Source organism: Aythya marila (assembly GCF_965140915.1).
Source record: "Aythya marila genome assembly, chromosome: 2".
NCBI lineage: Eukaryota > Metazoa > Chordata > Aves > Anseriformes > Anatidae > Aythya > Aythya marila.
In genome coordinates, this window is record NC_139043.1 from 80,369,797 (window position 1) to 80,384,360 (window position 14,564).

The 14,564-nt window shown below is 41.9% G+C and overlaps 1 protein-coding gene across 1 annotated transcript; it reads left to right on the forward strand.

Moving 5' to 3' along the window:
- Positions 1–2,859: 2,859 nt before the first annotated feature.
- LOC309874649 (ovalbumin-like) lies at positions 2,860–7,919 on the forward strand (the record flags this gene model as incomplete). Its single annotated transcript, XM_082753033.1, has 7 exons — positions 2,860–3,027; positions 3,664–3,714; positions 4,289–4,417; positions 5,223–5,340; positions 6,323–6,465; positions 6,784–6,939; positions 7,401–7,919. 7 exons carry the CDS (start codon positions 2,860–2,862, stop codon positions 7,794–7,796), a joined length of 1,161 nt encoding a protein of 386 aa, XP_082609159.1. The 3' UTR covers positions 7,797–7,919.
- Positions 7,920–14,564: the final 6,645 nt, after the last annotated feature.

Here is a 14,564-nt window from a genome sequence, read left to right on the forward strand (position 1 = left end):
GAAACAAAAGCTTCAGATGGCACTTGTAGATATCTAGCAAAAAATAACATTTCCACTAAAATCTTTTCTTGCTTAAGTCCTAAGACTTGGCAAAGAAAATGTAGATTTCTACAGTATGTTTATTTTGACAAAAGGAAGCAGACTAAAGAAAAGAAAACTGCATGGTCTAAACTTTTGCTAGTGGTATAGGAACCTAACTCTTCTCCTTAACAGAGATTACAGCAATCCCCACATACATTCTGATGAATTATGTTGTACTAACTTTTTTTTTTTCTCTTTTTAAATCACACAATGCTTTTCAGAGGTCAGAATGGTTTCTTTACTGTTTGTCTTCTATTATTTAGAAGACAATAGCTTCTATAACTGAAATATATTTGCTATTGTATATTATGATTGTCCCTTGGACCATGAACACTCCTTTAGCTAAATTTTACACTTCTTCCGTCATCTGCCAAGCCATTAAGTTATTCATGAGAAACATGAGAAATGCATACCGTAAACACATTTGGAATTGAATACTTTTTGCTTTCTATGGAGCTATATTTTTCTATTACTCCCTGAGAATAAAAATTGTTTATAAGGCCTTCACACCCATCAAAATATCTTTTTCTAAATATTCCAACTCTCCAAAGAAAATGTGTCTGCTTTTCATTCTCATCTCAGTTGGTTTTCTCACATGCACACTACTTCATTTCGTTTTGTTAGGAGAAAATTAGGCTAAGTCCTGTTCTCACTTATCTCCTGTCTAGCATGGCTCAAATGTGTGTTGTACATTCAAGAAAGACCAACTGAAATAGAGTTCTGTTCTGTTACTATAACCTAATAACAAGCAGGTTAACTAATAATTGCTAATTATGTTTTCCATTGCAAAGTTTTTCACTTTTATTTTTTTTCTTTTTCTTGTTTTCATTAACATCCAGCTACCTAGTTGTAACTAAGACTTAAAGGAAGGTGACCAGTATCTCCCAGTCTTCTGTCCTACTCAACAGTCCTGATGGATTAGCAGAACTGGCAGGAAACACTTTGTTGCCCAGAATAAAAAACTAATATTTGCTCTCCCTTCAACCCAGAATGGACCCATTGAAAGTAAATCTGACCCAATTCCATCAAATGATTTTATGGTGTCAAAGGTCAAACTTCTGAAAGGCACCAGCGGGTGGGTCCAAATTCAGACTGTATAAATTCTCCAGGGCTCAGCCAGTCTCTCAACATACAGCTGGAAAGCTGTATTACCTTTGGTGCTGAAGCTCAAACGGTAAGCGCTTCTCTAGGAAAATTTACCTTTCCACTATATTTGCTCTTGCTTGTACCTAAACTTAAAAAAATAATAATTATTGTCTTATGCTTGGTATCTTTAAGGTCAGGATATTTGCATGATATTCTCTACAAAAACTTCTCACCTGTGTGTATGTATTCTGCTCTGTTTTATTATGTGTAAAAATTATGTGTTGGTTTTCAGGAGACTTCTAAAACAGTTATTCTTTGCGCTTAAAATATGTTTTTATTTCAGAGCACCTTGTTGTATTGTTCAGTATCTTTTAAATTTTATTTTTTGCAGTTTGCTTGATTGACTTCCAGTTCAACAGAATGCACAGAGAGCAACACTGTGGCATTCAGTGAATTTTTAGGGTTATTTTAGTGTAGGTGTATAAACTTATATTCTTACAATAATCTATAAATGTTAATTTGTATACAGAAAGGAAAGTGAGAGAAATATGTGGACGTGTGTGTTTATTCACATGCATGGTCACTAAAAACCTTGGTGGGGTTTAATATGACAAAGACAAACTTCAGCCTCCAGCATTAGCACCTATATAAGAGGCTGGATTCTGAAAGACAAATAACTTTAGCAATTTCTATAAATTACGGGAAGAAAACTAGGTTCATGCTGACCTCAAAAGCATGATCTTTATATAAGCATACTGGCTATACAGGACTTGTACAGCCTGGCACTTTATAGTAGTTCAAGAAAGAAACAAATATAAAGATCCTACTGCTTTACACATTCATTTGACAGTGCTGTATTATAGTTGCTAATTTATCATGTCTGCATTCCTCTTCTGTCTGAATGTCGCTAACAAAATTTAACTCCTCAGAAAGGTTATAGTAGAGGATATATACATATAGCTTGCTTCTTTCAAGTATGTCTGAAGGCACGATAGGGTGGAATTGAATATTCATATATATTAATTATGTGCATCAGTCTCTCTCCTAGACTAGATGACCTTAGACAAACAATGTTCCCTATCTACTCTTCCATTATAGAAACAAGAGTAGGAATGCAAGCCTTTAAATATCCACTGGCAGAAGGTACAATGGAACAAGTAGATATTTTTCTGCACTTATTTATTTTTAGAATATAAAAACAGCAAGCCTCTGCTTTCACATTTATCTGTCCGAACCTACTGAAATTTGCACTTTGAAGTTCCAGCTTTGCAAGTCTATCAAACAGGTCATATTTTCTTGTTTTTATCAGAGGAATTCTATCTTTCACTGAATGAAAATATGTACAAACAATTGTTGTTTGACTGCTTTTAAAAGGTAAACAGAAACTATATATGGAACTAAGACTTCTGAGAAAATTCACTGCTAAAAAGGCAACTGAATGCAAATGCAAAAAGAAATAGATTTATGAATACAGTTTTGAACATGCAGGAGAGGTGGGTATTGCAATAGGCATGATAACAATGAATGACTTTAAAACTATTTGTTGTTTTATTTAATGGCCTAAAAACTACTGGTACTTTAAAGGGGTAGATCACCACAGAAAATCCTGCATCGCACTGTGTTTGCATAGCATTCCATCATTACATTGTCATTGTGCTTCTGCTGTTTGCTCTAGACAACAGGGATTTCACAATGGGCTCCATCGGTGCAGCAAGCACGGAATTTTGTTTTGATGTCTTCAGGGAGCTGAAAGTCCAGCATGTCAATGAGAACATCTTCTACTCCCCCTTGAGCATCATTTCAGCTCTGGCCATGGTCTACCTAGGTGCAAGAGACAACACCAGGGCCCAGATAGATAAGGTGAGATTACAGTTAAGGATGAAAACCTTTGTCCCGCTCAATGGAGCCATAGCAGTTAATTATGTGATAATGTGCCCTGGAACTTGCATAGATCAAAAATCCGTAACCAGAGTTATCTAAAGCTGTCATCACCTCCAACTCCCAGAGTGTTAAACAAATGCACCAGCCAGAAATCTTGAAACTGTATTTTAGTTTGAATTTTATCATTGTTAATAGTAGGATTCTCCAAAAGAACATGGCATTCCACTGGCTCTTTGCTTAGAGCAAGGAAACTAGATAAAATCTCCAGAAAGAGCCAAAACCCATCTCAAGTTTGCAAAATGTATCACGTATTTCCTACAGCTCTCGCTTCCTTCATAGAGGAAGGTTGAATTGTTACCTGGAAGAAATTTAGTCTTAATAACAGCATGTAACGGAGCTGATTTCCGTATGTCTACTGTGGGAAAAAAAAAGAGATCATCAAAGCAGGCAATATTATGAACAGATATTCAGAGATGGTACAGCTAGATTGACACTTTTAGTCATATAGACACCCAGTTACCCAACAGCTATATTTCAAACGTCATGTGTTAATCTCAGTTGCATAACCTTTTTTGTTATACCTGTTATTTCAGCTACTATTATTTTCAATTACAGGTTGTTCACTTCGATAAACTCCCTGGATTTGGAGAGAGTATGGAAGCTCAGGTGAAGAAAAAAATTCATCTCCTTCTCTATGTCTAGTAGATAAATCTCTAGATAGAGTAGGTAGATTTCTCAGTTCCAAGCCCTTTCTGATGAGCATCTAGTGCTCTGCATCCAGCAGTTGGGGGAATTCTTTGTTTGTACGAATCGAGAAAGAAGGGAGGTAACAGGGGATTCAGAACAAACAGAAGATAAAATCCAGGACCAAAATACTGAGCAAATACACAAAATTGTGGATACTTGCATGCTTAGGCAAGGTAGTTGGATGATGGTGATTAAATGGGTCTGGTTGGGAAAGATGGAAAGACTACATGATCTGCTGGAGCTAGATTATTGCAGAGGGCAGTTAAGAGTCCTGTAGAGAGAAGTATGAGGAAATTATGGAAGAAAAACAGCACAAAATGTGTATATACTAGAAAATGACTACACCAGTATAGTTATTAGGAGCAAGAAAGATGGAACAAACTTGTTTTGTAAGCAGAAATATCTGAACTACTTTACTCTTGTCATACACTATTCAAAACCTACAAAGCACTAAAACTAGAATAACATCCCTTTTCTTTTTATTTGTATTCAGTGTGGCACATCTGTAAGCGTCCACTCTTCACTTAGAGACATACTCACCCAAATCACCAAACCAAGTGACAATTTTTCGCTCAGCTTCGCCAGTAGACTTTATGCCGAAGAGACATACGCAATCCTGCCGGTGAGTTGCTCTAAAATCTGATCCGAGACTTTTCCATGTCAAAGCCCTACTGTTCTGTAATGCTAAAGCACTGTCAGAAGTCTAGGCTCTGCTAAAGAAGTTTTCTTGCATATGGAAGGCAGTATTCATGACTTCTTTATATCACAGCCCTAAACCTCTACAATCTACAGAGAATATGTGCCTAGACAAAAGAATGTTTGTGCAAAGTACAGTCATGATCCAACCGTGTCATGGTATAAGTAAAGTAAAGGTAATATCAGTAATATCAGTAAAGATAATTTTTGTTGGAAAGAGTTAAATCCAACTATTATTTCAGATTGTAAAACAAACATGGAAATAACTTCAGGTTCTCTAAATATTCCATAGGACACGTTCAGACCAAAATATTCCGATTTTCCAATTGAAAGAAGCATTTCATTTGGAAATTAAAGGAAAACATTTTCAAAATAAAAACTGACAACAAGCATACTTCGACTGAAATGAATCAACATTTTCAGATCCAACTCAGTGCTGGAAAAGACTTGAAAAAATTGAGCATATACTGTTGCTTGAAGCAGTATATGCCAAATATTAGAATGTTTATGAGGTAGAATCATGTCTTATTGCTGCGACTGCTTATTAAGGCTAATCAATACAGCTACAGCATATTACTCTATACTATAAGGCATAATATGTAGTAATTTATAGTACAGAATAGCATTTTACACTAGTATATTATTCACATCTGTTAATTTCAGTCTTGCACTTCACATTTGCAAACTGTTTTGAAATTGTGATCTGAAAACTGCATACTCTTCCTTAACAGGAATACTTGCAATGTGTGAAGGAACTGTATAAAGGGGGCTTGGAGTCTATCAGCTTCCAAACAGCTGCAGATCAAGCCAGAGAGCTCATCAATTCCTGGGTTGAAAGTCAAACAAATGGTAAGGGCAAGCAAAATGTCAGCATAGGTATTTTCCCTTCTGCCAACATATTTGAACAGCATAGGAGAGCACTTAAGTCTTGAGAGATAAGTACAAAACCTCTCCTTTTGTTCTTGCTGATTTCCCTCAGCCAGTATGTTTTCCTTCAGGCTTCCCAGAGATGCTGTGTACTTGTTAAGTAGGGCATGCAGTCAAAAGGCACTTAAGAAATCTTAACAGGTAAAGGCAATGTAAACCCAGAGTTAAGGAATGATAGGGAGGTGTATGAAGGGAGGTGTATCATGATTTCTGCCCTAATGCTTCTCCATTTTTTTCTAGTCTCTTCCTCACCTCCTTAAAGCATTATTTTCCCCTTGCTTTAAACACAGATAAAAGACAGTGGATTCTAAATGAATTCAATTTCTAATGAGGTGAAAACATTGACAACCATGCAACTTCTGGTGTGGTATCATACTTTGAAGGAAAAAATCAGGCGATTATTAAGTTACTGGTGGAAGAGGACTACATGAGGAGCTTACTAAAGCTTGCATGTTCCTATTTGCAGAACAAATAGGAACAAAATATCAGAAGAAAACAGAATAAAATTCTGTTTTCCTCTCCTGTTATATTCTTTATGTAAAATCTCCTTTCAACTTTGGTTTGAAGCAAGTAATGTTTACTGGTACTGTTCAGGGTGGGGACTATCCGCAGATAAAAGAGGTTCTAGTGGTTCTTCTCCTTAGCATAAATTTTACAGATTTAGTTATTTTGTAACACATAAATTTCTGGGTCCTACAGCTCTTACTGTGACTCTTTACAGAGAGAAAAGCAGCTATTGTCAACACCAGCGAGCAAGTCAACCTTGGAAGTACAAGATTATAGTTGCAGAAACAAAACAATGTCCTTGCCAATACACGCTCTTCCCCACAAATTCTACAACCTGTATTTAACATTGTGATTGTCAACGTATTATACAATTCTCTTTTCCCGTTCATTCTTAAAGGAATCATCAAAAATATCCTTCAGCCAAGCTCTGTGGATTCCCAGACTACAATGGTCCTGGTTAATGCCATTTACTTCAAAGGAATGTGGGAGAAAGCATTTAAGGATGAAGACACTCAAGCCATGCCTTTCAGAATGACCGAGGTACATGGGCATGCCTCACCTTAAAGATGTCACCTAGAATTTGTGAAGAGAGTAGTCACCTTGTTATTCAGACACTACATTAAAATATCTGCTCATTTGTCTACTGGTCTTTGTTAATCACAGGGAGTTTTCCCTAATGTCTCTCTTCACATTATTTCTGAAACTATAAAGCTTCTAAGAAAAAAACCTGAAATACCGAATTTCCTTTGAAAAAGTCATTCTGGACTAGAGCAATCAGTCATTTTAACCATAACTAGATATTTCTACCCTCTAAGAATAATCTTTGTTAAAACTATATTCTCTTTTTTGGTTCTGCAGCAAGAGAGCAAACCCGTCCAGATGATGTACCAGGTTGGTTCATTTAAAGTGGCCATGGTGACTTCTGAGAAAATGAAGATCCTGGAGCTTCCATTTGCCAGTGGAATGATGAGCATGTGGGTGCTGTTGCCTGATGAAGTCTCTGGCCTGGAGCAGGTATGGCCCTAGCAGCTGGGTTCAGAAAATCATAAACACAATGAAATAGTTTGTGCTGAGCGTGGATTGCTTAAGAAACTACTTAACAGGTTAAATGTTGGCCACAGAAGAAATGATTCTCTCAGCTAAGCAGCTGTTACTACAGTGACGTGAGCTCCAGAGGCCTTATATCTCTATTCCTTCACATTGAGGAGCTTCTTTGGAAGTTCACTTTAGCTTTACTGGTTCTAATGATTGATATAGAAATGGCAGTGAGTCTATTAAAGAAAGAGAAAATAGGACAGAGCAGAGTCATACTATACTTTGGTCTCCTAGACCCATTCATCTTTACATGCCTAGGAAAAGCACCATGCCAAGAGCGGTCAGTTTAAAAGACAAAGAACCCCACAATGGTAAATGGTACTGCACTGCTGTGAAGGAAGTTGTCATCCCATAGATATCATTTTCTTGTATCCTTGCAGCTTGAGTCCACAATCAGCTTTGAAAAACTTACAGAATGGACCAGTTCTACTATGATGGAAGAGAGGAGGATGAAAGTGTTCCTCCCCCGCATGAAGATGGAGGAGAAATATAACCTCACATCTGTCTTCATGGCCTTGGGTATGACCGACCTGTTCAGCTCATCAGCCAATATGTCTGGCATCTCTTCAACAGTAAGCTTAAAGATGTCTGAGGCTGTCCATGCAGCATGTGTGGAAATCTTTGAAGCTGGCAGAGATGTGGTAGGCTCAGCAGAGGCTGGGATGGACGTTACAAGCGTCTCCGAAGAATTTAGGGCTGACCACCCATTCCTCTTCTTCATCAAGCACAACCCAACCAACAGCATTCTCTTCTTTGGCAGATGGATTTCCCCTTAAAGAAAAGAAAGTTGAAAGAGTTTCTGCCCCTTACAGCAAGACCCAAAGCACTGTAGTACCAAGAGTAAAAAAGAAAGGTATATTTTCTGCAACAGCCATATAAAAACAAACAAACAAACAAAAAAACCCAACATAAATCTGAGAGAAATTACAATATGAGAATGTGCACCCTTTGCCTTTCCTTTATGCATCATGGATGAAGGGTTAAGGGAATGAAAACTGCACCCAAAGAAAGCATAATCATGAAAAGAGATGTTCCTGGTGCAAACTCACATTTTAGTAATAGTACTGAATCATCAGAAACATCACACTGAAAACTACAGCCTGATTTACCAGCAGAAGTCTTATGGGGGAAAAAATGCAGCCTTCCAATCAAGCATGACCAGGCTTTGCGGTGACTCCTCCAGAATTAGTCAAAGCTCTCAGATTAAACTATCGATTGTCACCAACCATTCCTATGCTGACAAGGCAATTGCTTTTCCTTTGTGCTCCTGGTGCTGCAGGGCTCTTCCTCACTTTTCTAAGATGCCTTATAGAAATCTTATAATTCACATTTCTCCTTCAACTTTTTTTGGCTCAATCATCATGACCAAATATGGCATGTTACTATTCAAATTGCTTTTCTTGTATTCGCATGTCATGGGTCTTGTGTATGTCCTCTGTTGCTACTTTAATCTCAATAAAAACATGTTTAAGCAAACACATCTCGTTTGTAGTATTTCAAATGCAGTAAGGGCTTTTACCAGAGAAGGAAGCACCTATGCAGAGGAATAAGCACGGACACACGGGCTGGAAGCAACTCCGCAGAAGTCCTGCTAGGTGGTGAGAGGCGAACAAGAGTCTGTGGGGTGCCCCTGCAGCTATTGAAACTAACCATGTATGGGGCTGCATCAGCTAAAAAAGCACGGGGAGGGAAGGAAGCACTGCTTTGCCTTTCTAAGCACGACTTGTGAGAGCTGGTCTGGAGCACTGTGTCCAGTTTGCTGCTGCCCTGCTCTTGGCTGGGGTGATGGGACTGGCCTGGGCTACCAGGAGCTACCTGAGGAGCTGTCTCAGCTCAGATTTGCTCAACAACAGAGCAAATTCTGTTCACACTGACCAGAAAAAATTCCGAAACTGGTGGCTGATGGTAGCAGCAGTCGGTTGTCCTCTCTGTCACCCGAGAGGGCTAGTGTGCAGAAATGAATAGGTTTTGGTGGCACGTGGCCACTGGGCAGCACCACAGGCACTCAGGCTGGGGAAGAACAGGGTGTGGAGTAAATCACTGCCTCCAAGCCACTTCTGCTCCACTGTGCCTGTACCGTGCCTGAAGGCTCTTCTGGCAGGGCTGGGTTTGTCAAAGAAAGCCTCTGCCACCCTCACCCACTGATGGTACTGCCACAGGAACAGGGTGGGAAGGCTCCAGTCACAGCTGGAAGGGGCTTCTTTTCCAAGCAGGACCCCATTTTCCTTTCATTGCTGCTGCTGCAGAAGAAAGGGCTGCAAGGACCAAGAGCTTTGAGAGGAGAGTGACTAAGCCATGCTGGAGACACTTGCACTGACACCTCAGGCCATGGGGTGGGACACAGCAGGATTGTGGCATGCACACTGGCTGTAGAGCCTGATGCTTGGATCAGCAGGTTCAAAACAGCAAAAGAGCATGTGTTTGTACTAAATTGTTTGCTTGGATTGCCTACTAAACTGTTTGAACATTTCCACAGGAAATTCCCAATGAGAAATTCATTTCTCATTGTTTTCCAGAGGCATTTCCCAGCTAGAAAATAAGTTTAGACTGAGCATTACTTGTGAAAGCACAGAACTGTGTAGGTGGAAAGGCTAAAAAGCACTGCTCAGCAGCTAGGAGAGAGGGAACGAAGATGTCAGAGAAGCAGCCCTGCAGACCCCAAGGTGAGTGCAGCAGGAGGGCAGGAGGTGCTGCAGGCAGGCAGCAGCAGTTCCCCTGCGGGCTGTGCAGGGAGAGGCCCCCAGTGGAGCAGGCTGTCCCCCTGCAGCCCATGGGTCCCCCATGGAGCAGATCTCCACACTGCAGCCCCCCCGTGGGTGGAGGAGCCCCCGGTGGAGCAGGTGGATGTGGCCTGGAGGAGGCTGCGGCCCATGGAGAGCCCCCGCAGGAGCAGGGGGTCTGGGGGGAGCTGCCGCCCAGCCGTGGGGGACCCGTGCGGGAGCAGTTTGCTCCTGGGGGATGGATGGATGGACCCCGTGGGACGGAGCCGTGTGGGAGCAGTGCTTGAGGAGCCGCTGCCTGTGGGCAGCCCGTGTGGGATCAGCTGGGGAAGGACGGCATGCCGTGGGAGGGACCCCATGGGGAGCAGGGGCAGGGAGGGACCCTGAGGGTCACTCTGCTGAGTCTGCTTTGCCCGTCACGATAATTGTTGAGCGATCTCCCCGTCCTTATCTCAGCCCTTGAGCCCTTTGCATCGTATTTTCTCCCCCTTTGTCTTTGAGGAGGGGGAGTGAGAGAGCGGCCGTGGTGGAACTCGGCTGCCCACCCGATTCAGACCACCGCAGTTGCAAAGTCCTGGGAAAGATTTCTTTAAAGGAATTAAACAAGGTGTTTAACAAAGAAATGCACAGTTTCCTTTTTCAGGCTTCCTGGAGAACTGGGGTTCTTTCCTATTCCCAAAGCAGAGGAAGGGAATTGTTGATTTCACCTTCTTTTTTCTTACATGGAAATAAAAGGTGAGCTGCTCTACAAGTACGGGCAACGTATCAGAATCAAGCTCTTTTTGTCTGTAGTCCTTTCTCAAGGAAAAGATTGATCACACACCTTCCACAGATGTATGGGTCCAGAGAATAATTTCGGAACTACTCTAATTAAAGTCAGTTTGGGCACAGTGGTGCTTCTCCAGCTGTTTCTGAGACATACGCATTAGCAACTGAGAGTGTTGTGCTGTCATTGCGAGGCGCCTGCGGTGATGACTTCAGAAACAGAACTGAATCATGTCACCACAGCACCTTGGGAACAGCTGCCTCTGTGCACGTTTAGCTGGGAGGGACAGAGAAGGGTGCTGGATGCGATGAAACCACGTGAGGACTTGTGGATCTCCCCTTGAGGCGCACGGAGAGGGCCCATGCCCTTCTGTAAGTGATGCTTGGCTGAGGAAAAAAATGTGGTTTTGTTGTGAATGCCTCATTTTAGTATTCTGTAGTTTGTGTAAAGTCCTTACAGAAGCCTCAAGTTTGGTACTTTGCTCAATGATGGAGCTGCACAGAGTGAGAACAGACCCAATGTACGGGTGAGGGCCTCTGCACGTTCTCTTCTTCCTACAGACGACCAACAAATAAGGGTAGACAGAGAAGAGTGTGCTGTGGTCCTCCCATAGACCCCAAGTACTAAAGCATAAACAAGAGGCTTAAGTGTCCCCGTCACGTTAAAATTCAGGACAGCAATGGACTTCATCACATGGGCTGGCCTGTCGAGTAGTGTCTCAGGCTGTGGTGTATGAAGATGCACTCCATCTGCTTTCAGGGTAGCAATGGCAGTGGGCAAGCTGCCTGACCTTAACATTTTTCATTTCATTTGTCACCTGAGTTTTGCTGGTTCTCCACGATTCATTCTTGGTCTAGAAAAACAAACAAACAAACAAAAAACAAAACAAAACAAAACAAAACAAACAAACAAACAAACAAAAAAAACCACAAGAGTGAACTGGGATCCAAATAAAAGGATTTCCTTTCCATTAATTACATGTTCTTAACTTTGTAACAGATCTGGTTATTGACTTAGAAGGCAAATATCTGGCCAGACTGCAAGACTTATGCTCACAGCGTGGGACAGCTCTCGTAAAGGTGATTCAGGGCAGCTTCTGGAAAACAAGACATCAGATCTCCAAAACAGCTGTCTTTGTGCTAATGTAGGAAGGGCGAGTAAGAGTACAGGTAAGAGCCCAGATACCGTAAGAAGCGGAAGGTGTGAAGGAACCTTCCTTCTGCTTGATACAGCTCCATATCTAGTTGTCAAGTATGAAGAGAGCAGTGCTAAGTTTCTTGGGGAGAGGTCAAAAAGAAGAGACTGTGAGATTGTAAAAGGAAAAAGTGGGATTCGCTATTTCAGGAAATCATAGTGACTGGAAATAGAGATTGGAAGAGTGCTTTAAGCCAAGACAGACACGTTTTAAAACTAAAACCTAAGAGTTGAATGAACCAAGAAATGAATCCATTTTGATTATGGAGTTGTGTCCAGGGTTATCTTGGGAGATACGGTTTCCACATAAAACGTATCTGGTGCTTGAAGTTCTGCTAACGCCCTTCCCTGTGTATTCCCTACTGTTTGGTAAGCGCTGAGGTCACACTGCAGACAGCAGCACGTCCTCTCCCCACTACTGAGCTGTCTGTTCTCACAGCACGTCTAGGAACAGGCTTAGACACAACTTTGCCTATTACCGAGTTCATGCAAGCTGGTGGACGAGGTAAAAGCTCTGGACAAGCGAAGGGGAGGGAGGGAGGGATGGACATACAATATGATCACTTTAATTTCTCTAAGAATCCTTCCTGAGAAAACAAAACACAACTGAATGGAACAGAACAGAACAAATGAAGCAAGCAGCTAGCTTGCTGGAGACATTGTCTGGGAAACAGTGAAAACACTTGCAGACAAAAACACGTCAAAGGACTAACTCTTTGAGCTTAATTCGAATCAAACAGCATGACCTCAAAGTCCTGTTTCTGTTCGTAACAGGCTGGTACAGTAACATGTCACACTGGATGACTTTGCAGCATAGATGTCAGGAATGCAGCTTGGGATCCCCTACTTCTACTACTCAGAGTTCAGCTTGAAGGGATGAGCAAGTAATTTTTCCTGGGTTGACGGAAATCTAAAGTCTGTTTTCTAACACTCTTCCAGACGCTTCTCTGTCCATCGGCCTGCCTGCCAACTCTGGTGTGAGTGTGAAGTTGTGGCAAGAGGGATTTCCCAGTCCTATTTGACCTGATGGACACCGGCTTTCCTCGGAAATTGCTGATGTTGCTGAGGAGGCAGCAGTATCAAAGCCCTTGTTGATGAAGCTACAGCAAGCTGGGGAGGCTTTGGCATTTCTGCACAATGCTGCTCCCTGATTGTCACTCCAGACTCAGATTCTGAAGGAAGCAAAGCAAGCTAGAGGAAAACGGTACGTCCTGGTAATTTTCTTTCTTTTTATTTTTTCGTTCTTCACTTGTAAGAAAATCTAAGTCTTTAAGCCCTTTGTTTGAAAACACAGCTTTATGGAAATGCTTATGGGTGTGCTCCTTCACCTTGTGTGGAACCTGCTTCACCTCGCTTCAGCTATAGGACACCTAGGCTCCAATTTATGCTTCCCATGATAAAGCGGTGCTCTTTCGGTATTCTTTTCTGTGATGGTTGCAGGTGAGGTTGACAAGAGTTGTCAGTACGATTCTTCGTTTCCTTTGCAGTTTCCTTCCAAAGCTCTGTATTACAGCGGATCTTCTCCTCTGATCTGGAAAGCTTCACAGGCCAAAAGAGAATTGAGATGAAGAAGGAAATAGAGAATGCTGACCAATATTTCCAAGTACCACCCGTAAGTTTTGTGAAAGAATCCGGTGCATTTCTGTAGTGGTAGAAAGTTAATAAAATCATGATCGTGCACTTGAAGGCAAGCAATGCTGTAAAAATGGAGAATGCAAGGCCCTGCTTAAGGACAATCTTCAGGCTGCTTCTAGATCAACAGCTTATTTGGTTCTTCCACAACCTCATCTCCACTTGCTTAGAAGTTGTGAAGGTCGGAAGCACACTCCGTCTTTTTCGTCCCCTCTGTGTGTCTTTTCCCTGACAGCAACTTCTGTCTTGGCTCTTCACATCCAGCCAGAGCAGTTTCTTTGCCTCCGCAACCTGCAGGCTGTCCTCTCGTGTGTACCTCTGGTGGACTGAGGGTAATGCTTGTAACGCACACAGATGCTGTATTCACTGTGACTTTTAGAAAAGAGAGCAAGAAGCTAACCTGCGCAGCAGTTTCTTAGGTTTCTGTATATTTCTCTCTCTCTCTCTCTCTCTATCTGCACATATATTTCACTACTTATTTACTTCTTTAAAGATACCTTGAATAGAATAGATACTTTAAGAAAGCTGACTTGTTCTTCCCCTTTCCTTGTTTTTAACGTTTGCTTTTCTAACCAATCCTTAATGTTACAACATTGGATTGATTCAGTACTCAGTTCTTAGAAGTTCTCAAAGCACATCAGTGATTTCTCTAGTTCTCAACCTTTCCATCTTCACTGAGATCTCTCATCTTAATTTAGGTATGAGGTGAAGAAGAACACTGAAACCAGCTGAAGCCGTATCGGACACATGCTTCTGCTAGGAAGTAATTCCGAGTCATTCCACGGTGTACTTTAGACAGGTTTGCTCTGGTCCTCTGGACTCAGCATCCCCAAGGGATATTTCAAAGCGCTCTGAAGGACCTGTCGTTATCTCTGACACTGCAGCCTCCAGTAGGAAGGGGTAAATATTCCTCGCCCTTGTGGAAAGGAACTACTCAGTTAGCTGTTTCGAACCCAAAGCTCGTTGTTGTCTTCTATTGACAGACACCACCCGGCTAGCCAAGCTAAACCATTGAAAAGGGAAGGAGTGGGACTACTTCCAAACCCTGCTGCTGCTTCTAAGCAGAACTGCGCTGTAGGTGGGGACACAGCAAGAGGACACGTCCAGGCCACGGTGGAACTGAAAGGCACCTGTCTGAGCCACAGAACGAAGTCAGCAATTCCCACTTGGAGACTGTTGCTCACCTCCTGACACAGCAGCTGGAGCGCTTCTGGTTGCTGCTGATGGGTTCC